The sequence below is a fragment of the Brachionichthys hirsutus genome, chromosome 12 (genome assembly GCF_040956055.1).
Source record: "Brachionichthys hirsutus isolate HB-005 chromosome 12, CSIRO-AGI_Bhir_v1, whole genome shotgun sequence".
NCBI lineage: Eukaryota > Metazoa > Chordata > Actinopteri > Lophiiformes > Brachionichthyidae > Brachionichthys > Brachionichthys hirsutus.
Window position 1 is genome coordinate 5,626,070 of NC_090908.1, and position 16,754 is coordinate 5,642,823.

A 16,754-nucleotide genomic window follows, 5' to 3' on the forward strand; every position below is an offset into this window, starting at 1 on the left:
AACACGTCCAGCAGGTGAAGTTGGTCATCCAACGGTTGCTAGAAAACAAGCTGTTTATCAAGGCCGAGAAGTGTGAGTTCCACACCACCTCCGTACGGTTTTTGGGTTTTGTGGTAGAACAGGGACAGATCAAGGCGGATCCGGCTAAGGTCCGAGCTGTGGCAGAGTGGCCAGTCCCTGATTCCCGCAAGCAGTTGCAATGGTTCCTCGGTTTCGCCAATTTCTACCGCCGTTTCATCAGGGACTACAGCAAGGTCGCCTCCCCCTTGACTCGGCTCACATCCCCTAAGACACCGTTTGAGTGGTCCACTGCCGCCGCGTTTAGCCGTTTGAAGGCCCTGTTCACGTCGGCCCCCGTACTTATTCACCCTGACCCGGCCCTTCAGTTTATCGTGGAGGTGGATGCTTCCCACACTGGGGTGGGGGCCGTGCTCTCGCAACGGAACCCGAAGGATTCCAAGGTGCATCCCTGTGCGTTTTTCTCCCGACGCCTATCGCCTGCAGAACGGAACTATGACGTGGGCAACCGGGAGCTGCTGGCTGTGGTTCTGGCGCTCCAAGAATGGAGGCATTGGTTGGAGGGCGCAGTACAACCTTTTGTGGTGTGGACGGACCACAAGAACCTGTCCTACCTCCGCTCGGCGCGCCGCCACAACTCCCGCCAGGCTCGGTGGGCGTTGTTCCTGGGACGGTTCCAGTACACGCTCACCTACCGCCCTGGTTCCAGGAACACCAAGCCGGATGCGCTTTCCCGGCAATTCGCCCCCATGATGGAGGAGGGGGTGGTGGAAGCCATCGTTCCCCCATCTTGTGTCGTGGGCGCCACTCGCTGGGAGGTGGAGCGGACCGTCCAGGAGGCCCAGGGTGATCGACCGGTGCCAGGCGATTGCCCCCCCGATCGGATGTTCGTCCCACCAGCAGCTCGTCCGGAGGTGCTACAGTGGGGGCATGCCTCCAGGGTAGCCTGCCATCCGGGAGTCAACCGCACGCTGGCGCTGCTGCGCCGGAGCTTTTGGTGGCCATCCATCGCCGCCGACACCCGGGCCTTCGTCTCCGCATGCACGGTTTGTGCCCGCAGCAAGGCTTCGCATCGGTTGCCGTCTGGACTTCTCCGGCCGCTGCCCATACCCGGACGCCCCTGGTCCCACATAGCCCTGGATTTCGTCACCGGCCTTCCCCCTTCCGGTGGTAACACTGTCGTGTTGACTGTTGTGGACCGGTTCTCCAAGGCAGTCCACTTCGTTCCTCTGCCCAAGCTCCCGTCTGCCTTGGAAACCGCACAACTCATCACACAGCATGTATTCCGGCTCCACGGTATCCCCCTGGACATTGTGTCGGACCGGGGCCCCCAGTTCATCTCCCAGGTCTGGAAGGCGTTCTGCCGTGAGCTGGGTGCTGCGGTCAGCCTGACGTCAGGGTACCATCCCCAGTCCAATGGCCAGACGGAGAGGGCGAACCAGGACCTTGAGGCGGCTCTCCGTTGCGTCTGTTACCAACGACCTTCGTCCTGGGCCGCCCAGCTGCCCTGGGTGGAGTACGCTCACAATTCGCTGGTGAGCTCTGCTACGGGGGTGTCGCCGTTTGAGGCGTCGTTGGGGTTCCAACCACCCCTGTTCCCGGCCCAGGAGGGTGAGGTGGCAGTCCCTTCTGTCCAGGACCACTTGCAGCGGGCCCGCCAGGCCTGGCGGGACACCAGGGAGGCCCTGACCCGCACCGCGGCCCGGAATCGGCAGTTGGCGGATCGTCGTCGTGCTCCAGCTCCCCCGTACCAACCGGGCCAGAAGGTCTGGCTCTCCTCCAAGGATCTCCCGCTGCAGGCGGTCAGCAGGAAGCTGGCCCCGCGCTACATCGGCCCCTACGAGGTGGAGCGCATCATCAACCCCAGCGCCGTCCGCCTCAAGCTGCCGCCCGCGCTGAAGGTGCATCCTGTCTTCCACGTCTCCTTGCTGAAGCCGGTTGCCTTCAGCGATCTGTGCCCTCCGGCCGACCCCCCTCCGCTCCCGCGTCTTGTCGACGGCCATCCGACTTATACTGTCCGGCGGTTGCTGGACGTTCGCCGGCGGGGTCGGGGTTTCCAGTACCTCGTGGACTGGGAGGGGTATGGGCCTGAGGAGCGTTCGTGGGTTGCCCCGTCCTTGATTCTGGACCCCGACCTGTTGGTTGACTTTTATCGGGACTTCCCGGACAAGCCTGGTCGGCCGCCGGGTGGCGTCCGTTGAGGGGGGGGTACTGTGAGGGTCATGTGGCTGCACTGGCTGATTGGCCTACGACTCACACCTGGTTGCTGCCTCTCAGCCCAGACACACCTGAGGCTGATTACGACCGGCCTTCATAAGCCCTGCTCCGCCCGCTGTTCCTAGTCGGACTATTTTTCATGGATCGCGTCCCTGCGTACAGAACGTCTTTCTGCCGCTCCTCATCCCTGGGATCTGCCTTTGTTAGAGTTTTGTATTTTGAGCTTGCTTATTTGGTTTGTTCTTTTGGCTGTGTCTTTTTGTTTAACAAGATATTTTCGTTGGGCTCCAGCCACCCCGTAACCCGTGCGCAGCTCCGGGATAGTGACTCGACTGATGAACATTCCAGTAAAGCTTATAGTCACGTTTGTACTGTCTCCGTCCTCTGTTTCTTGGGGTCCTCTCGCACCAGTCCGTAACATGTTCCCCTTTAAGAAGTAAAATAAATTCATTTTCTTTGAATTCTTACCTCAATTCTAGCCTTGTTAGCCCCAGAAAAACATAATAGGGAGCTACTTTTATGAGAAGCATGGAGACAGCAGGTATAATTGTCTGACCATGGTAGAGTCAGAGTGTGAGCTGATTATCTTCAGTCAGTGGTGACAAGCTGCGTGTCCTGGGTCTTTCCCACGGTCTCCTCTCGGTGGGAACCAAGTTGTTATAAATGTGATACTGATACTATTAACTAATAATAATAATAATAATAATAATAAACTAGAATAGCACTCGGAGAGCGCAGACCTCCGCCGAGCAGCTCATTCCCTTCATAATTGGATTTACACTGTCTGCATGGTGATCTGGATCATCATCAAATGGTTCTAAATTGTTCTTGGTATCTTTATACACCAACCATGAAAAGTAAACGTGAATCAGAGTTGATGTGTATTTTTAACAGATTTTTTAATACGTAAATTGAGTTTTCAATGCTTAAATGTAATATTGTGGAATATTGAGCCATTTATGGAATGGTGATTGCAAACAATGCAATAAGGTTGAAAGACATTCAAAGCGCTGTCAGAGAGGACAGCAATGTATTTGGCAATATTGTATATGTATCAATTGCAACAATTGACTCTTGAGTGCTCAAGAGAACTTGAATGCACATGAAACCATGTACAAAGTGCCATCTGGGTCAAATTTGTGCAACCAGCAATTAAGAAATATATTTCCAGTCTCTGAAAGTCCACCTTGCAGCACATATACCGGGGTAAATATGATCAAATAAAAAAATAAAATTCCCTCTTAATATTCTCTGCGTGCTAACATAAATGCACCTGTGTGCCAGCCATGACACGGCAATCTGCAGTGTGTTCGTTAACACACTTAGGTTGCCGAACCCCAACATATTCTGTCATGGTGTCTTTGTATGCTGGAAATACTGTCTAAGGCGCTACATAATGGAAGTCTTTGTGTATGAGTGTACATTAAAGGACCAAAACATCAGACAGCTTATGAATCCACAAATTTTAATTCACTTCAACACTGGACGAACTACTATTTCATTATAACTGCAATTGATTTTAACCCTGATTCCTGTCATACAGAAGAGAACAGCATTATCATGTGGAGTGATTGGCATCATAACTAGAAGGCAGGATCTGTTGGATGAAATGGTTAAACACACTATCCATTGTCAGATATTGTTTTAAACACACTCTTTACTTGTACACAACAGCACCACACATCAAACAGAAAAACAGTTTGAATTAGTTTTAAATATTTATGTGATTGAATTTTTCTTTCACAATGAAATGATTTCACTGACTTGTCCAAAGGGAAAAGAACAGCACTCTTCATGTGGCTCAAACATCGCTCAGCAAAATTAAAACTAAATGTTCATCAATAGCAACTGATCCCATGTTATTTACAGACATCAGGAGTGAAGTGTCTGCCACACTTTCATGGCTCAAAAAGTAGATTGTCATCAACTGCAGCAGAGTGGCACAGTTTATTTTCTTATTATTAACTATTCCTCTTTTCAAATATTCCTCTATCAAATATTTTAGGATATAGAACTATTTTTAAAAAACTGCTGTAATATAGCCTTCAGTAACTGCTTCTTTTTATTTTAGTCACAGAGCACTTTTGTCTCTTGTTCCCCAAACAACCACCCAGTTCTTAAAACCATGGAAATAAAAGCTAAAAATATCATGTGAGGACAGCAATTCTGACCATAATAACGACAATAATAACAATAATGATAATAATAATCATGGATAAAGATAGCAATAAATAGGGTTGGTGAAGTTTAAGTGCGGGTAGGTGTGGTGAGACACAAGACCGTGGGCACCAATTAGAGAGAAGAAAAAGGGGGAGACAGGGAAAGGAGAGGACGAATGGAAGGGCTGGTCTACCGCACATAAAGTGACTGATTTTTGGCTGCTGACGCTCTGCTCTGTCCTTTCTTTCTTCATATTTTTCTTGCCTCTATACATGTGTGGTACCTTGAAAAGAGTCCCTGCTTGCCACCACCTCTTGATGTCCTCCCGCCAAACTGTCCGCTGCTCCTCTTAAGAATTATTTTGAAGGAGGAGAGAGACGGTGGGAGGGAGGCAACAGTACATTGCATCTACCAAGTCTCAGAGTCCTTGTAAGTAAGTGCTAGATGGGACTGATAGTCTTTCTGTGGTGTGATGTGAGGTGATGTGAGGTGAGGCAGTGGTCATTTTTCCATGATGAGATGAAGCTCGTAGATGAACAGGGAATGCTGTCTATCCATGTCTTCAGGAAAGAAAAAGCATGGGTAACGTCTGAGTGTGTCCTGAGGATTTCTAGGGCAGTTGATACTTTAAGTGCCCCTCAGCCTGTGAGGAGTGTTTCTGATGAGAATGCCCTCAGAGCTGAGTGCTCAGTCCTGTGACATCTCAAGCTGTTGGCTGATTAGGTGGATGTTTTGCTATCAATTCTGATTTTGATTTGTGTCCATGTAAAAGTTGGAGGTGTGAACAGTAATAGTCAACCTACGTAGTAATCTCACTCGACAAATCATGTTTCCACAGATCACTATGACAACATTTCAGCCTCACCCCCCCCATCAGTTCCTGACCCAACACGCTCTTCATTACTGTAGACCCGTTTTATTTTGTTGTCACTCCCACTCTCTGGTTCTCTGTCTTCTTCCCTCTGCGTGTCAGCTTTACCTCTGGTACTCAGCTTGCTCTTTAGGACTGGCTGAAGAGCTCCCTGGGGCCAGAGCGCCACAGGACCTGCCATGTCCCTTATCTTTGCTTTCCTCTTGGGCAATGTTGGTTCCTGAGGACAACTGGCTGGAGTTGGAGCTGGAAGGGGCTGAAGGCTGGTTCAGGCCCCCTGAGCACCCACCTATTCCATCTGCTGACTGGAAGATCTCTTCAGCACCGTCCTCACTCGACTCTGGGTCCTCTGAGCCTGAAAGCAACTCCTCTTCTCTATATTCACTGACATCTACACCCCCACTGGCAGCAGCACCCTCTCCCAGGTCCTTGAGGCGACCATGATGCTTGACATGGTAGCGCTGGTTCTGGAAGAACTTTATGATAGTGTGTTTGGGAAGATCAAGCTGTGCTGACAAGGTGTGGATTGCCTCCTGATCTGGATACAGTCCTACATCCTGGATGAAGCTCTGCAGGATCCCCATGGCCTCCAGAGAAATCTGGAACACAAAACCAGGATGAAAAGGCAGGATGATACAATAAAAAATAACATCAGTGATATGAGAAAAGACATAATTATTGCTTTCTAGATCCTGATGATGACCTTGGTGCGTGACCGGGGCTTCTTGTTGCTCCCAGCATTGCCAACAGCACCAGATGAACATCCTCCTCCAGGTCCTGCCCCCACACTCTGAGAGCCTTCCTCTTTCACTATGGTAGACATCAGTTCCTCTTGCATTGGAGAAAGGCGGAGTTCCTTCATCGGGGGAGGAAGTGGTCGGTGAATTGCCTGACGAGATAAACAAAATAACTGATTATTGGGGCCCAGTGACCCCTGATCAAGTCTGGATCCAGAAATTAATTTAATGGAACATTATGACACAAATGCATTTCTCCACCCATCCATCCATCCCTCCCTCCAGCCATCCATCTATCCATCTTCTTTTAGATGAGATGATACGCGAATAATCTCAGGATGTAATAAAAATGCTTTGAATCATCCATCTTCATCCGCTTATCCGGGGCCGGGTCGCGGGGGCAGCAGCCTAAGCAGCGAAGCCTATACTTCCCTCTCCCCGGCCACTTCTTCCAGCACTTCCGGGGGGATCCCGAGGCGTTCCCAGGCCAGCCGAGAGACATAGTCTCTCCAGCGTGTCCTGGGTCTTCCCCGTGGTCTCCTCTCGGTGGGACGTGCCCTGAACACCTCACCAGGGAGGCGTCTGGGAGGCATCCTAAATAGATGCCCGAGCCACCTCATCTGGCTCCTCTCAACGCGGAGGAGCAGGGCTCTACTCCGAGCTTCTCCCGGATGACGATGATGGAGGAAGCTCATTTTGGCCACTTGTTCTTTCGGTCACTACCCAAAGCTCGTGACCATAGGTGAGGGTAGGAACGAAGATCGACCAATAAATCGTGAGCTTCGCCTTTCGGCTCAGCTCCCTCGTCACCATGACGGATCTGTGCCGAGTCGCATTACTGCAGACGCTGCACCGATCCGCCTCACAGTAAGTTAGATTTCTTCCAGAAGCGTTTCTGTACCTGATTACAGACCTACGCAAACTATAAAGGATTGACTGGATGGTTTATTTAACTGTTTTTGGGTTGATAATGATTCAACCCCATCACTAGAAAAGGTAAATATCTTTTAAACCAATTTGTTAATTTCATAGTCATCCATAGAGTTTCAGAGTTTATCATGCATCAACATTTAAATATAATATCCTTAAATCAGTCGGTATAATGCAGCACAAACAGCAGAAAGTACCCCTTCAACACATTGCCGTGGCTTTTAGAGTGACAGAAGGGTGAGAACAAGTGTTTCACAGCTCACTTGGTGTCATGGTCTATTAACCAACACCAAGGCTGGCATACCAACTTTGTTTTTGTCCAGTAAAACTTTGACCTAATGTATGTAAGATTAGCTCGAGTAAAACACCAACCGCTTATCTGGATGACTTTTATTGAAAAAAACTCATGACTCTTCGTCACTGTTTAACCAGCTCATTCCGAACCTGAGACGAACAGAGGGACACACAGGCCAAAGCTATCAGTTCATATTATTTTGTACCACTGCTGTGGTTTAGTTTGATAGTAGTGGTTCATATATATAATATAATAATATGGTTTATAACTGAAGAGAATTCAAGTACAATTAAAATTTGTGTTAGGACATTAGGACATGTTGTATTTAGAAGAATAAACATATACCTATAAATATTTGTGTCTGATTTGTAGTACTGGGATCTGTAGAGTTTAACAGAATGGCTTAAATGTGTTCCTTAAGTTGTCTACTAATTAAGGTTGTTGTTTTATCATATATCACAGTCGTCTGAAAATGCTCACCTGCCTGTTTTCTGATTGGCTGTCCAGAGACTGATTTGTCTTTAAATTGGGTTTGTTTGATTGATCATTGTCACCAAAGGAATGAGCGCTGACAACAAAAAAAGTTACACCTTAATGATAATTTAGTGCACATTTTTGAAAGGATGATCTGGCATAAAGGATATATATGAACTGAGATGTTAACTAGTTCATAACATTCTCGCACAAGGAGCAGAGTGACGACTGGTTGACAGCAGTGAGGGGGGCAGGATGAAGAGTTGGGAGGGAAAGAGGGGACTTTGGTTGTTTGGCTGTTGTGAGACTGCTGCGGTTGTCTCCCGCCCACCCGCTTTAAGAGCAGGGAGGGGCCTCCCCACTGGAATGCCCAGTTATAAATCTGTGGCGCATTAAAATTAAAGGACCCACATAAAGATAATAGTCATTCGTTTTTCTCTCCCTCTCTTCAATAATAACAGGGTATTACTTAAATAATATTGAGGGCAGGCCAGACCATTACATTTCTCAGATTTCATTTGCAGGGGGTTTATTTCAAGAGGGAGGTGACGGATTTACTGGAATTCAGTATTATTATTTTTTTTTTCACTTTCTCTCCCCCAATATTCTGTTGTGTTTTGGGCTGTTTTAAAACCAGGAAAAGATATATCTCCCTTCCGTAATGAGGCCCACACAGCAACAAACATCCTCCACTGAGACACTTAATAACAAAATCGAGGGTAACTCGTGGGGGGATTGCAAACCATTCCCCCATCATTTGGGGTGATAGATGGACTGCACTTCATCCACCTTAGCGGTGCTCAAAGCGCTTTACATTTGGCCTCACATTCACCCATTCACACTCCAGTGGGCAACTGCTGCCATGCATGGTGCAGACCCACTGGGAACAATTTGGGGTTCAGGGTCTTGCCCAAGGACACTACGACATGCGGACAGTCAGAGCTGGGATTCGAACCACCAACTTCGAACCATCACTGGACGACCCACTCTACCAACTGAGCCACATATGCTGGCCTCCCGCATGTTCTTATGATAATGTTAGGGAGCAGAGCCAAACACAAGACTGCTTGGTTTTATCTCACACGCTACTTTGTCTCACTTTCTATTTCTTCTGTCACCACTGGTTTTCTCTCTTTAGCATCTTTTCCTTCTCTCCTACCCTTCTATACATTTTCTCCCCTCCTCCCTCTCTACTCACTTCTAATGCACCAGGACACTAATGAAGTGGGCCTCTGCCAAGCCAGCATGACTTCACATCCAAACCAACCCCGAACTGATGGATGCCAGGAGCCCCCAACACCACCTTCCTCTTTCCCATTCTTCCACTGCAGCACAGCAACAGTGGTCCAAGTAGCCCATCCTAATTTATGAGGAGAACATATACTTTCTTAACTTTTTGTTTAAAATGAATACATTAAAGCTTTAACTACTCAATAAGGGTTAAACCCACACAGCAAGTCACAGTCTGGAGGTTGTTCAGGAGCAGATGCCATCGATGAAAAGGACCTGCTGGAGGTGATGGACAGTAACATCCAAATTATGTTATGGAACAAAGGGAAGGATGAATTATTAATAAATAACATGAAGCAGTCACCCATTTCCAGCTGTGAAGAATGTATGAGTGGTTAGAAAACAGATGAAGTCACTTAATTTCATGGTTACTAATGCATTTCCTGAGAGGTTGAAGCTAAAAGAGTTTAGTAGAGAGGAGGCAGGGCCTCACTTTTCCATACTGCGACTGAGCCAAGCTTATGAGCTGGTGGCACAGAGTGTCGTTCTCTCTCCTGCTCACAATGAATCTAATGCACCCAGAAATCCCATTTTCTCTCTCCCTGAAATCAAGTTAAACAAACAGAATGAACTAGGTTATCCAGAAATGATATTTATTCTTAAATAATCAAATAAATAGATGTTTTGGTGAATGTACACAGCAAACTAAAAAATGAAAGTAACTGTAATAAATATAAATTATCAAACAATGACTATTAGTTGATCGCTACAATAAAATGTTTCTGAAAGAGATTTTCAAAGTGTCCCAATCAACCAGACATGTTTGTCACAATCATATCCGCTATTTCTCGAGTAGAAAGGCTACTTGGTCAAATTGAAAAGATTTTAGCCGACTCAAAATTGCCCGGTTCGCTTCTTCTCGTGCCTCCCCTCTGTACCTTGTGATTCCTCTAAATAAATAAATATATACAGGTATTTCTTAAAACAGGCATTCCATAAGATTAGAGACTGCTTCTGTATTCAAGCGCATAAACACACAGGCATCAAAAAGTTCAACATGAAAGACCTATCAGTGACAAAGGATGATGTTGGTGTCCCTTCACATCACGTTGAGATGGCCATTAAATTACCCTTGAACACACCACAGAGACGACAGCTGACGGCCTCTAGCATGACGCCTGTACCTGCATGAGAAGAAAAAACTTGTCTTGTCTGTATTCAGCAGTCAAAGAGTGGATACACAAACTCTGTGCTTTCCAACCACTTTCTCGCCACTCTCCTCATTACATGCTTCCATTTGGTCTGCCGTTTATTGGAATTTAGAATTTTCTTTCAAAAAGGCTTAACGATTGAAAAGTAATATCAAACTGAATATGAAAGAGCAAACATGAGCTCCGTGTTTGTTGGTGGGTTATGATACATAACCCGTGTGAAATATGACCAAGAACCCAAAGTGGTACTTTGGTATACACTTGTCTTATTCTATTTTACATACTTGTATGAATGTGAATATTATGTGTTTGAATGGACCTCGTTTGCCTCAAGTGGAGGAGTTAAATGGTAAATGGACTGCACTTATATATAACGCTTTTTCCACCACTTTGTGTTGCTCAAAGCACTTTACATTAGGCCTCACATTCACCCATTCACACACACATTCACAGGTGCTGCCAGACCCACTGGGAGCAATTTGGGGTTCAGTGTCTTGGCCAAGGACACTCCGACATGCAGACAGTCAGAGCTGGGATTTGAACCACCGACTCTCTGACCACTGGACGACCCACTCTACCAACTGAGCCACAGCCGTTCAAGCACCTTGGGGTCTTGTTCACGAGTGAGGGAAGGATGGAGCGTGAGATTGACGGACGGATCGGTGCAGCAGCTGCAGTGATGCAGTCGTTGTATCGGTTTGACGTGGTGAAGAAGGAGCTGAGCCGAAGGGCGAAGCTCTCGATTCACCGGCCAATCTACGTTCCTACTCTCACCTCTGGTCATGAGCGTTGGGTCATGACCGAAAGGACAAGATCCTGGATACAAGAGGTCGAAATTAGTTTCCTCCACAGGGTGGTTGGGTGCGCCACTAGAGACAGAGTGAGGAGTTCAGTCACCAGGGAGGAACTCGGAGTAGAGCTACCGCTCGTCCACAACAAGAGGAGACAGCTGAGGTGGCTGGGGCATGTATTTCGGATGCCTCCTTGGGCGCCTCCCAGGGGAGGTGTTCCATGCATGTCCCACTGAGAGGAGACCTCAGGGAAGACCCAAGACACGCTGGGGAGATTATGTCTCTCGATTTGCCTGGGAATATCCTGGGATTCAGCCGGAAGAGTTGGAGGATGTGTCTGGGGAGAGGGAAGTCTGGAAAACCCTCCTGGAGATGCTTGGGCAAGACACTGAACCCCAAATTGCTCCCAGTGGGTCTGGCAGCACCTTGCATGGCAGCAGTCGCCCACTGGAGTGTGAATGTGTGTGTGAATGTGAGGCCTCATGTAAAGCGCTATTCAAGTGCAGTCCATTTACCCTTCACCATTTACATGATGCTGTGATGTTGTATCAGAGACAGCTTCAGTTCCATTTCTTTGTCTTTGTGCCAGTGAGAAATGACAAACCAGTTTCACACAGCTCAACTCCTGCGATGGACAAGATTGTACTGGTGCGATTTAAAAAATCAAAGCTCCTCAGAAATCTGGCAGCACCTTCTGACTGAGTTAAATTGAGTTCCGTCCACGGATTTCTAAATGGTGTTGTCTCACTGCGCTCTTCTGGCCGTGCTGTCATTGGACTGCAGTCAAATGAAAACGTTTTCTTTAAAATGTAAATCAAGGCAAATTATGGTACATAGCAATGAAAAAATTAAACAATATGCAATAATCATCTTCTCCTTAATGAACTCTGGTCCTCCAGGGCCTGTCCTCTCCCCCTCGCTCTCTTTCGCTCTCCCTCCCTCTGTGTATTGGTCTTGGTTTGAGGAGGGGATGAAGGAGTATGGCATACCACCGCAAACATGATGAGCACAAAGATAAAAGTCCAATGAATGTTAGTTTCTGTTTCCTTGACCGATTATTAAGTGTTTTTTTGGGGGTTTGTTCCCTCTCTCTCCATCTCTCTGTTTCTGTCTGCCTGCCTGTGATTAATGATGACTGAGAGATAAGTCACTGCACATTTGCTTCTTTTGAAAAATTGTGTTTCTACTGATGTGTGTGTGTGTGCATATTTTTTCCATTTAAACTGTGTGTGGTATTTGATTTATCAGCAATTACACAATTTAATCAATTGTGGTTTCCCAAAATGCCTCTGCTCCTCCCTAAGAGAGAGAGCGAGAGAGAGCGAGAGAGCGAGAGAGAGAGCGAGAGACAGAGAGACAGAGAGACAGAGAGTGAGAGAGCGAGCGAGAGAGAGAGAGACATCTATGTCTCTGAGTGCATGAAGAACAAACAGAATCTTCAATACTGATAAGAAATAGCAGAAAGGCTTGAATTTTCAAAAAAGTGACTTTCTATTGTGTGGCCTTCTTATGTCTGTGGTGTTCAACCTCTCAACCAAAGTCTCCAACTGAAGATGCTTGAAAATATTTCACAGATGTAGCATTTGTTTAAAGTTTATTTGAGGTGTGCACAGGTCACTTGTTGGTCTTATCTGGCATGCTTTGAAGATCATGCACCTTCCTCACACATGCTAACTCTTTTGGCTTAGAGACTCCAGCAAAGCTTTCAAGGGGTGTAAATAACATCTTTTCAACTCAGCTTCATATTTGGATTTCATACTAGCTGTACATATTCAGATTATTTTCGCTTTGGTTGTTTTATCATTTTAGTACCAGTTCCCATCTTCTTCAGATGTTTGAGGGAATGCTGTTATGCTCTTTCCTGTGAAGCCTCAGAAATGTTTGTGGACCAAAAAAACTTTTGACTTTTCAACATCAAAACGGTAACTAAGTAACTGAATTTTCAAGCTAGTTGAACTATATTTAAAATATATTTGGCAGTCTCAGGGTGTACAGTGTGTGCACATTATGCTACATCATTCTACAGACATAGACTTGTTTTTTTCAGGTTCAGTGCATTGCTCACGTTAACGCAAGGAGCTGAGGGTTGAACCACCAAATTACAATAAATTTACAAAGTGCATAATAAAGTGTAATGAACTCATTACAGCTAAGTGTTCCATTAAGCCGTGATGGTGAGGCAGCGATCCAGTGTCAACAACAGCGGAGCAGAGAAACTGACACTTGGGCGGGGATGTCAGCCTTTGCCCTTTTCATCCTTTTCACCTGAGCTGGTTTTACCAAACACCTTCAGGGATTATAGGCTGGTTTTAGACAATCATGTGATTGCTCAAAGGGGTATGCCACTGAGTTTACACGTCAAGGTTGGTTTACTCATCATGAAGTAGTACAGTTGTGTAATGGACTAGTGAAAACAAGCTTGATGATGTCATTGGGGTTTTCTTGGTTTGGGCCACACATATCAGAAAGTTTAAAAAAGAAATCAGGGTGTGAAGTGTAAAATATGGGAATTTAATCGGCAGCTTGTTTTTCAAGATTTTTCGCAGTTCTGACAGAAGAAGTGATTAGTTGCAGCTTTGGAAAAATGGATCTGCAAATGTGAAGCAAGAATGAAGAGAAGATGAACATTGGGGTGCACAGACAGTGGTCTCTCTCTCTCTCACACGCACACACACAAACACATACATACACATTGCTAGACTTGAAACAGAAAACAATTTTGCAAAAACAATTTAAAAATTATTCATGAGGAAAGACTCTGCCAAATTAACTGAGGGACTCACTGAACTGCTAAAGCCGTATGATTAAGAGCCGGAGTGAGCACCAGGACGGTTTTATTTATGAAGAAATGGAATGCTGTTGAGACACACACGTACACACACACACACACACACACAGACATACACATCACTAGTGTGTGGAATAACTGCACAGTGATGCCTCAGCATCACATTCATTTTTCATGTGTAATCTGTGGTTGGTTATTGGACTTTTAGATCTTATTGTCCACAGCACAACAGAAAGCTCACACTACTATCTGTCAGTGTGAGATGCTGTGTGTGCATGTGTGGCAGATGGGACACATGTGTGGTCTGTGGCAGTAGGCTGGCTGGAGCCTGAGGTTGGTGGAGACTTCATCTGAGACAGAGGGGGGTCTGAAGACAACATCACGAAAATACACATATTTACACACACACACACCTTGTTTACCATTAATAAATCACCAGCGCATCACCCAGTCTCTCTTGAGGTGGGTGGATGTTGGTGTGGTGAGTTTACAAAATGGGCGTTATGAGGATAAGCTTTATTTTTAGTTTGAGAGGACTGAATAAGGAGCAGAGGAATGTGTTAATGGTGCTACCACAGCTTCCTGTCTGTTTTCCCATCAGCCTTTAATACAGAACTGTATGAGAAGAAAGACAAAGAAAGAAGAAAGACAAATGACTTGGTGGAGGAGTAGAGGTGGGTGGAAACAACCCCAGCAGTCCTGTCATGATGCAAAATGAGAATTCTTAGAAGTTGTCTGGTTTTCTCAATGTCATATGCTGTATGGTATATGGTTGGTTAGCACAATCAGAATCAGAATCAGAATCAGAAGTGGTTTATTGCCATTGTCAGTGAGGGTTCACAGACTAGGAACGTTTCTCGGTGAAGTCGTGCTACATCTAACATTAATGACAAAATACAAAAACCATACAAGTACAGACACATCAGCAGCAGCCGGAGTGGTTACACAGATGTGTACTAGCAGCAGTAAACTAGCGTCATCACGCAGTGCAAATGGAACAGTGCAAGTTGTATTCAGGAGTCCGGGACAGAAGGGGGTTGGTGTTTGAAGCAGAGGCCCTGTCCCCAGGCCTGGCCCACTGATTAGCGTCTGAGCAGCAGGTTGGATGACTGACCATGACCTTTGACCCAAGTACAGTATTGTCAGTTGGTTGCACACCAGTAGTACATTTTCTGTTGCTCTGGAGTCCAGCACCTTTCTATGTAAAAGCTCCAACTCTGGCAGAGAAGCCATTATGATGGCAGCACTGACCCAGTGACAGCGTGCAATGGACTCAAGAAGAATGTGTATGACACATGACCCAGTGCAGAAACAAACAGTTAACAGATCATTCAAAAAGAAGAATCAGCCACAAAGTCATGTAAACTGCGGAGACAGAGTTCCCACAAAACATAATATCTGTTGTTGCCACGTTAGCTCAAATATCGACCTTGATGCCAGAGTATATAAACAAAGACACTGTACAAAAGGGTATGTATGAGTACAGGAGTCAAAGGCACAAGATGTTTCCTACTATCACTAAGCTTTCCCCTCGTCATCCAATTACAACCTGTTCTCCATCATCCAATCACTGGTGAGCTGCCAAATCACAGATATGTTCTCTCTCTGTCGTTCATTTGCCAATTAACACTTTTCAACACACCACTTACTCCTGCAGCCACAAACACCTGGCACCCATCTCTCACAAACTGTCCAATCAGCTTCATCTCAGTCATTCCAGCTCTAAGCACTGAGCTCCAGCACCCATGGCTCGGATCTTTGACTTGACACTGTTGATATACTTCCTGCTCCTTCAACTGTTCCTCCACTCATGTTTAAAACATTCATTTCTACCTGTCCACCCCTTTTGTCCATAACCTTCAGTCACTAATTTATCTTTTTCTTTTCATTTATTATGTTACATTATGTTATATTCACAGATCTAAAATTCTTCCTTATTTCACCTAGCAGCCCACATATCCACGTTCAAGCTTGTGCTAACACTACTATAATTTACTGCTGTGAAGATTTAAGCCTAAAAGATGGTCAAATAATGTATTTTAAATATCTTTGGGACCTCTGGGATTCCGAAGTCTTTGATTAGGACTTCCGTCCATTTTCAAATGTGGCCCCATCTTCTTCAGGACAACACTGCACTATTGTGCTGTAAATATGCAATATGTGGGCTGACAAACCTTATTAGACTTTTCATTAGTACAGGGGTGAGTAGACAATGATTGTAACAATTCCAGTAAAGTTCTAATAAAGTCTATATTTATTTGTCAAACTTAATTTGAAACCCTCAAAAATTTAACTGTTTAACTTGAAACTGACATTGCAAAAATTGCATGAAAGCTAACCATAAGAGTTTTGATGGTCAACCATCCAGGACCTATCAAACCTAACTGCACATGTGGCTGCAAACAGCTTCAGCTGAACACCCTGAGGTCAGTGGAACAATAATTTTGGTTCCTTTTATTCGTATTCACTCACAGACTCACAGGCAGATTGACAGAAGCAGGACCATCAATGTATCTCTCAGCCTCTGCCCTCCCTCCTCCAGAACTAATGGGGCATTTCCTCCACAACCACACCACCCACCGACAAGGGGGCACCCGCAGACACACAAACACATGTGCACACACAACTAGATCAAACAGAACAGCACACAATCATAGCAAATTAATATAAGGAATTTAAGATTACAGCTGTGATCTCTAAGGGTGGAAAAGGCGTTTAAGCTTTTCTTGACAAAGTGTATTCACTCACTTTAATAAGTATCTGCCTCTCATTATGATGTAAGACACCCACAGGTTCGATAAATATTGGCTTTTTTTATTTTTAGATGCTTAAAATCAAGGCCCTGTCTTCATCAGCTGTTTAAGACAATGTTCCATCACAATGTAGAAACTTCCGAGATATCTGTTTTGCAAGTTGTTCCTTTATATGCAAGAAATTATCTTCGGTTATCTTCACACAAAGACTATAGTGTCAAACAGCCAGCCTGTCCTGTCCTGACATAAGTGGTGCATATTAATACAGGTGTAAACACC

At 45.6% G+C, this 16,754-nt stretch overlaps 1 protein-coding gene across 1 annotated transcript in view; it reads right to left on the reverse strand.

The window, feature by feature from the left end:
• Window positions 1-5,370: 5,370 nt before the first annotated feature.
• The window catches only part of satb2 (SATB homeobox 2), a 43,746-nt gene continuing 32,362 nt past the window's right edge, over window positions 5,371-16,754 (reverse strand). The window contains exons 12-13 of the mRNA XM_068746280.1: window positions 5,970-6,176; window positions 5,371-5,865 (exon numbers count right to left, since the gene is read on the reverse strand). Of these exons, the coding sequence (XP_068602381.1) occupies window positions 5,371-5,865; window positions 5,970-6,176 (702 nt within the window). The remainder of the gene's footprint in view (window positions 5,866-5,969; window positions 6,177-16,754) is intronic.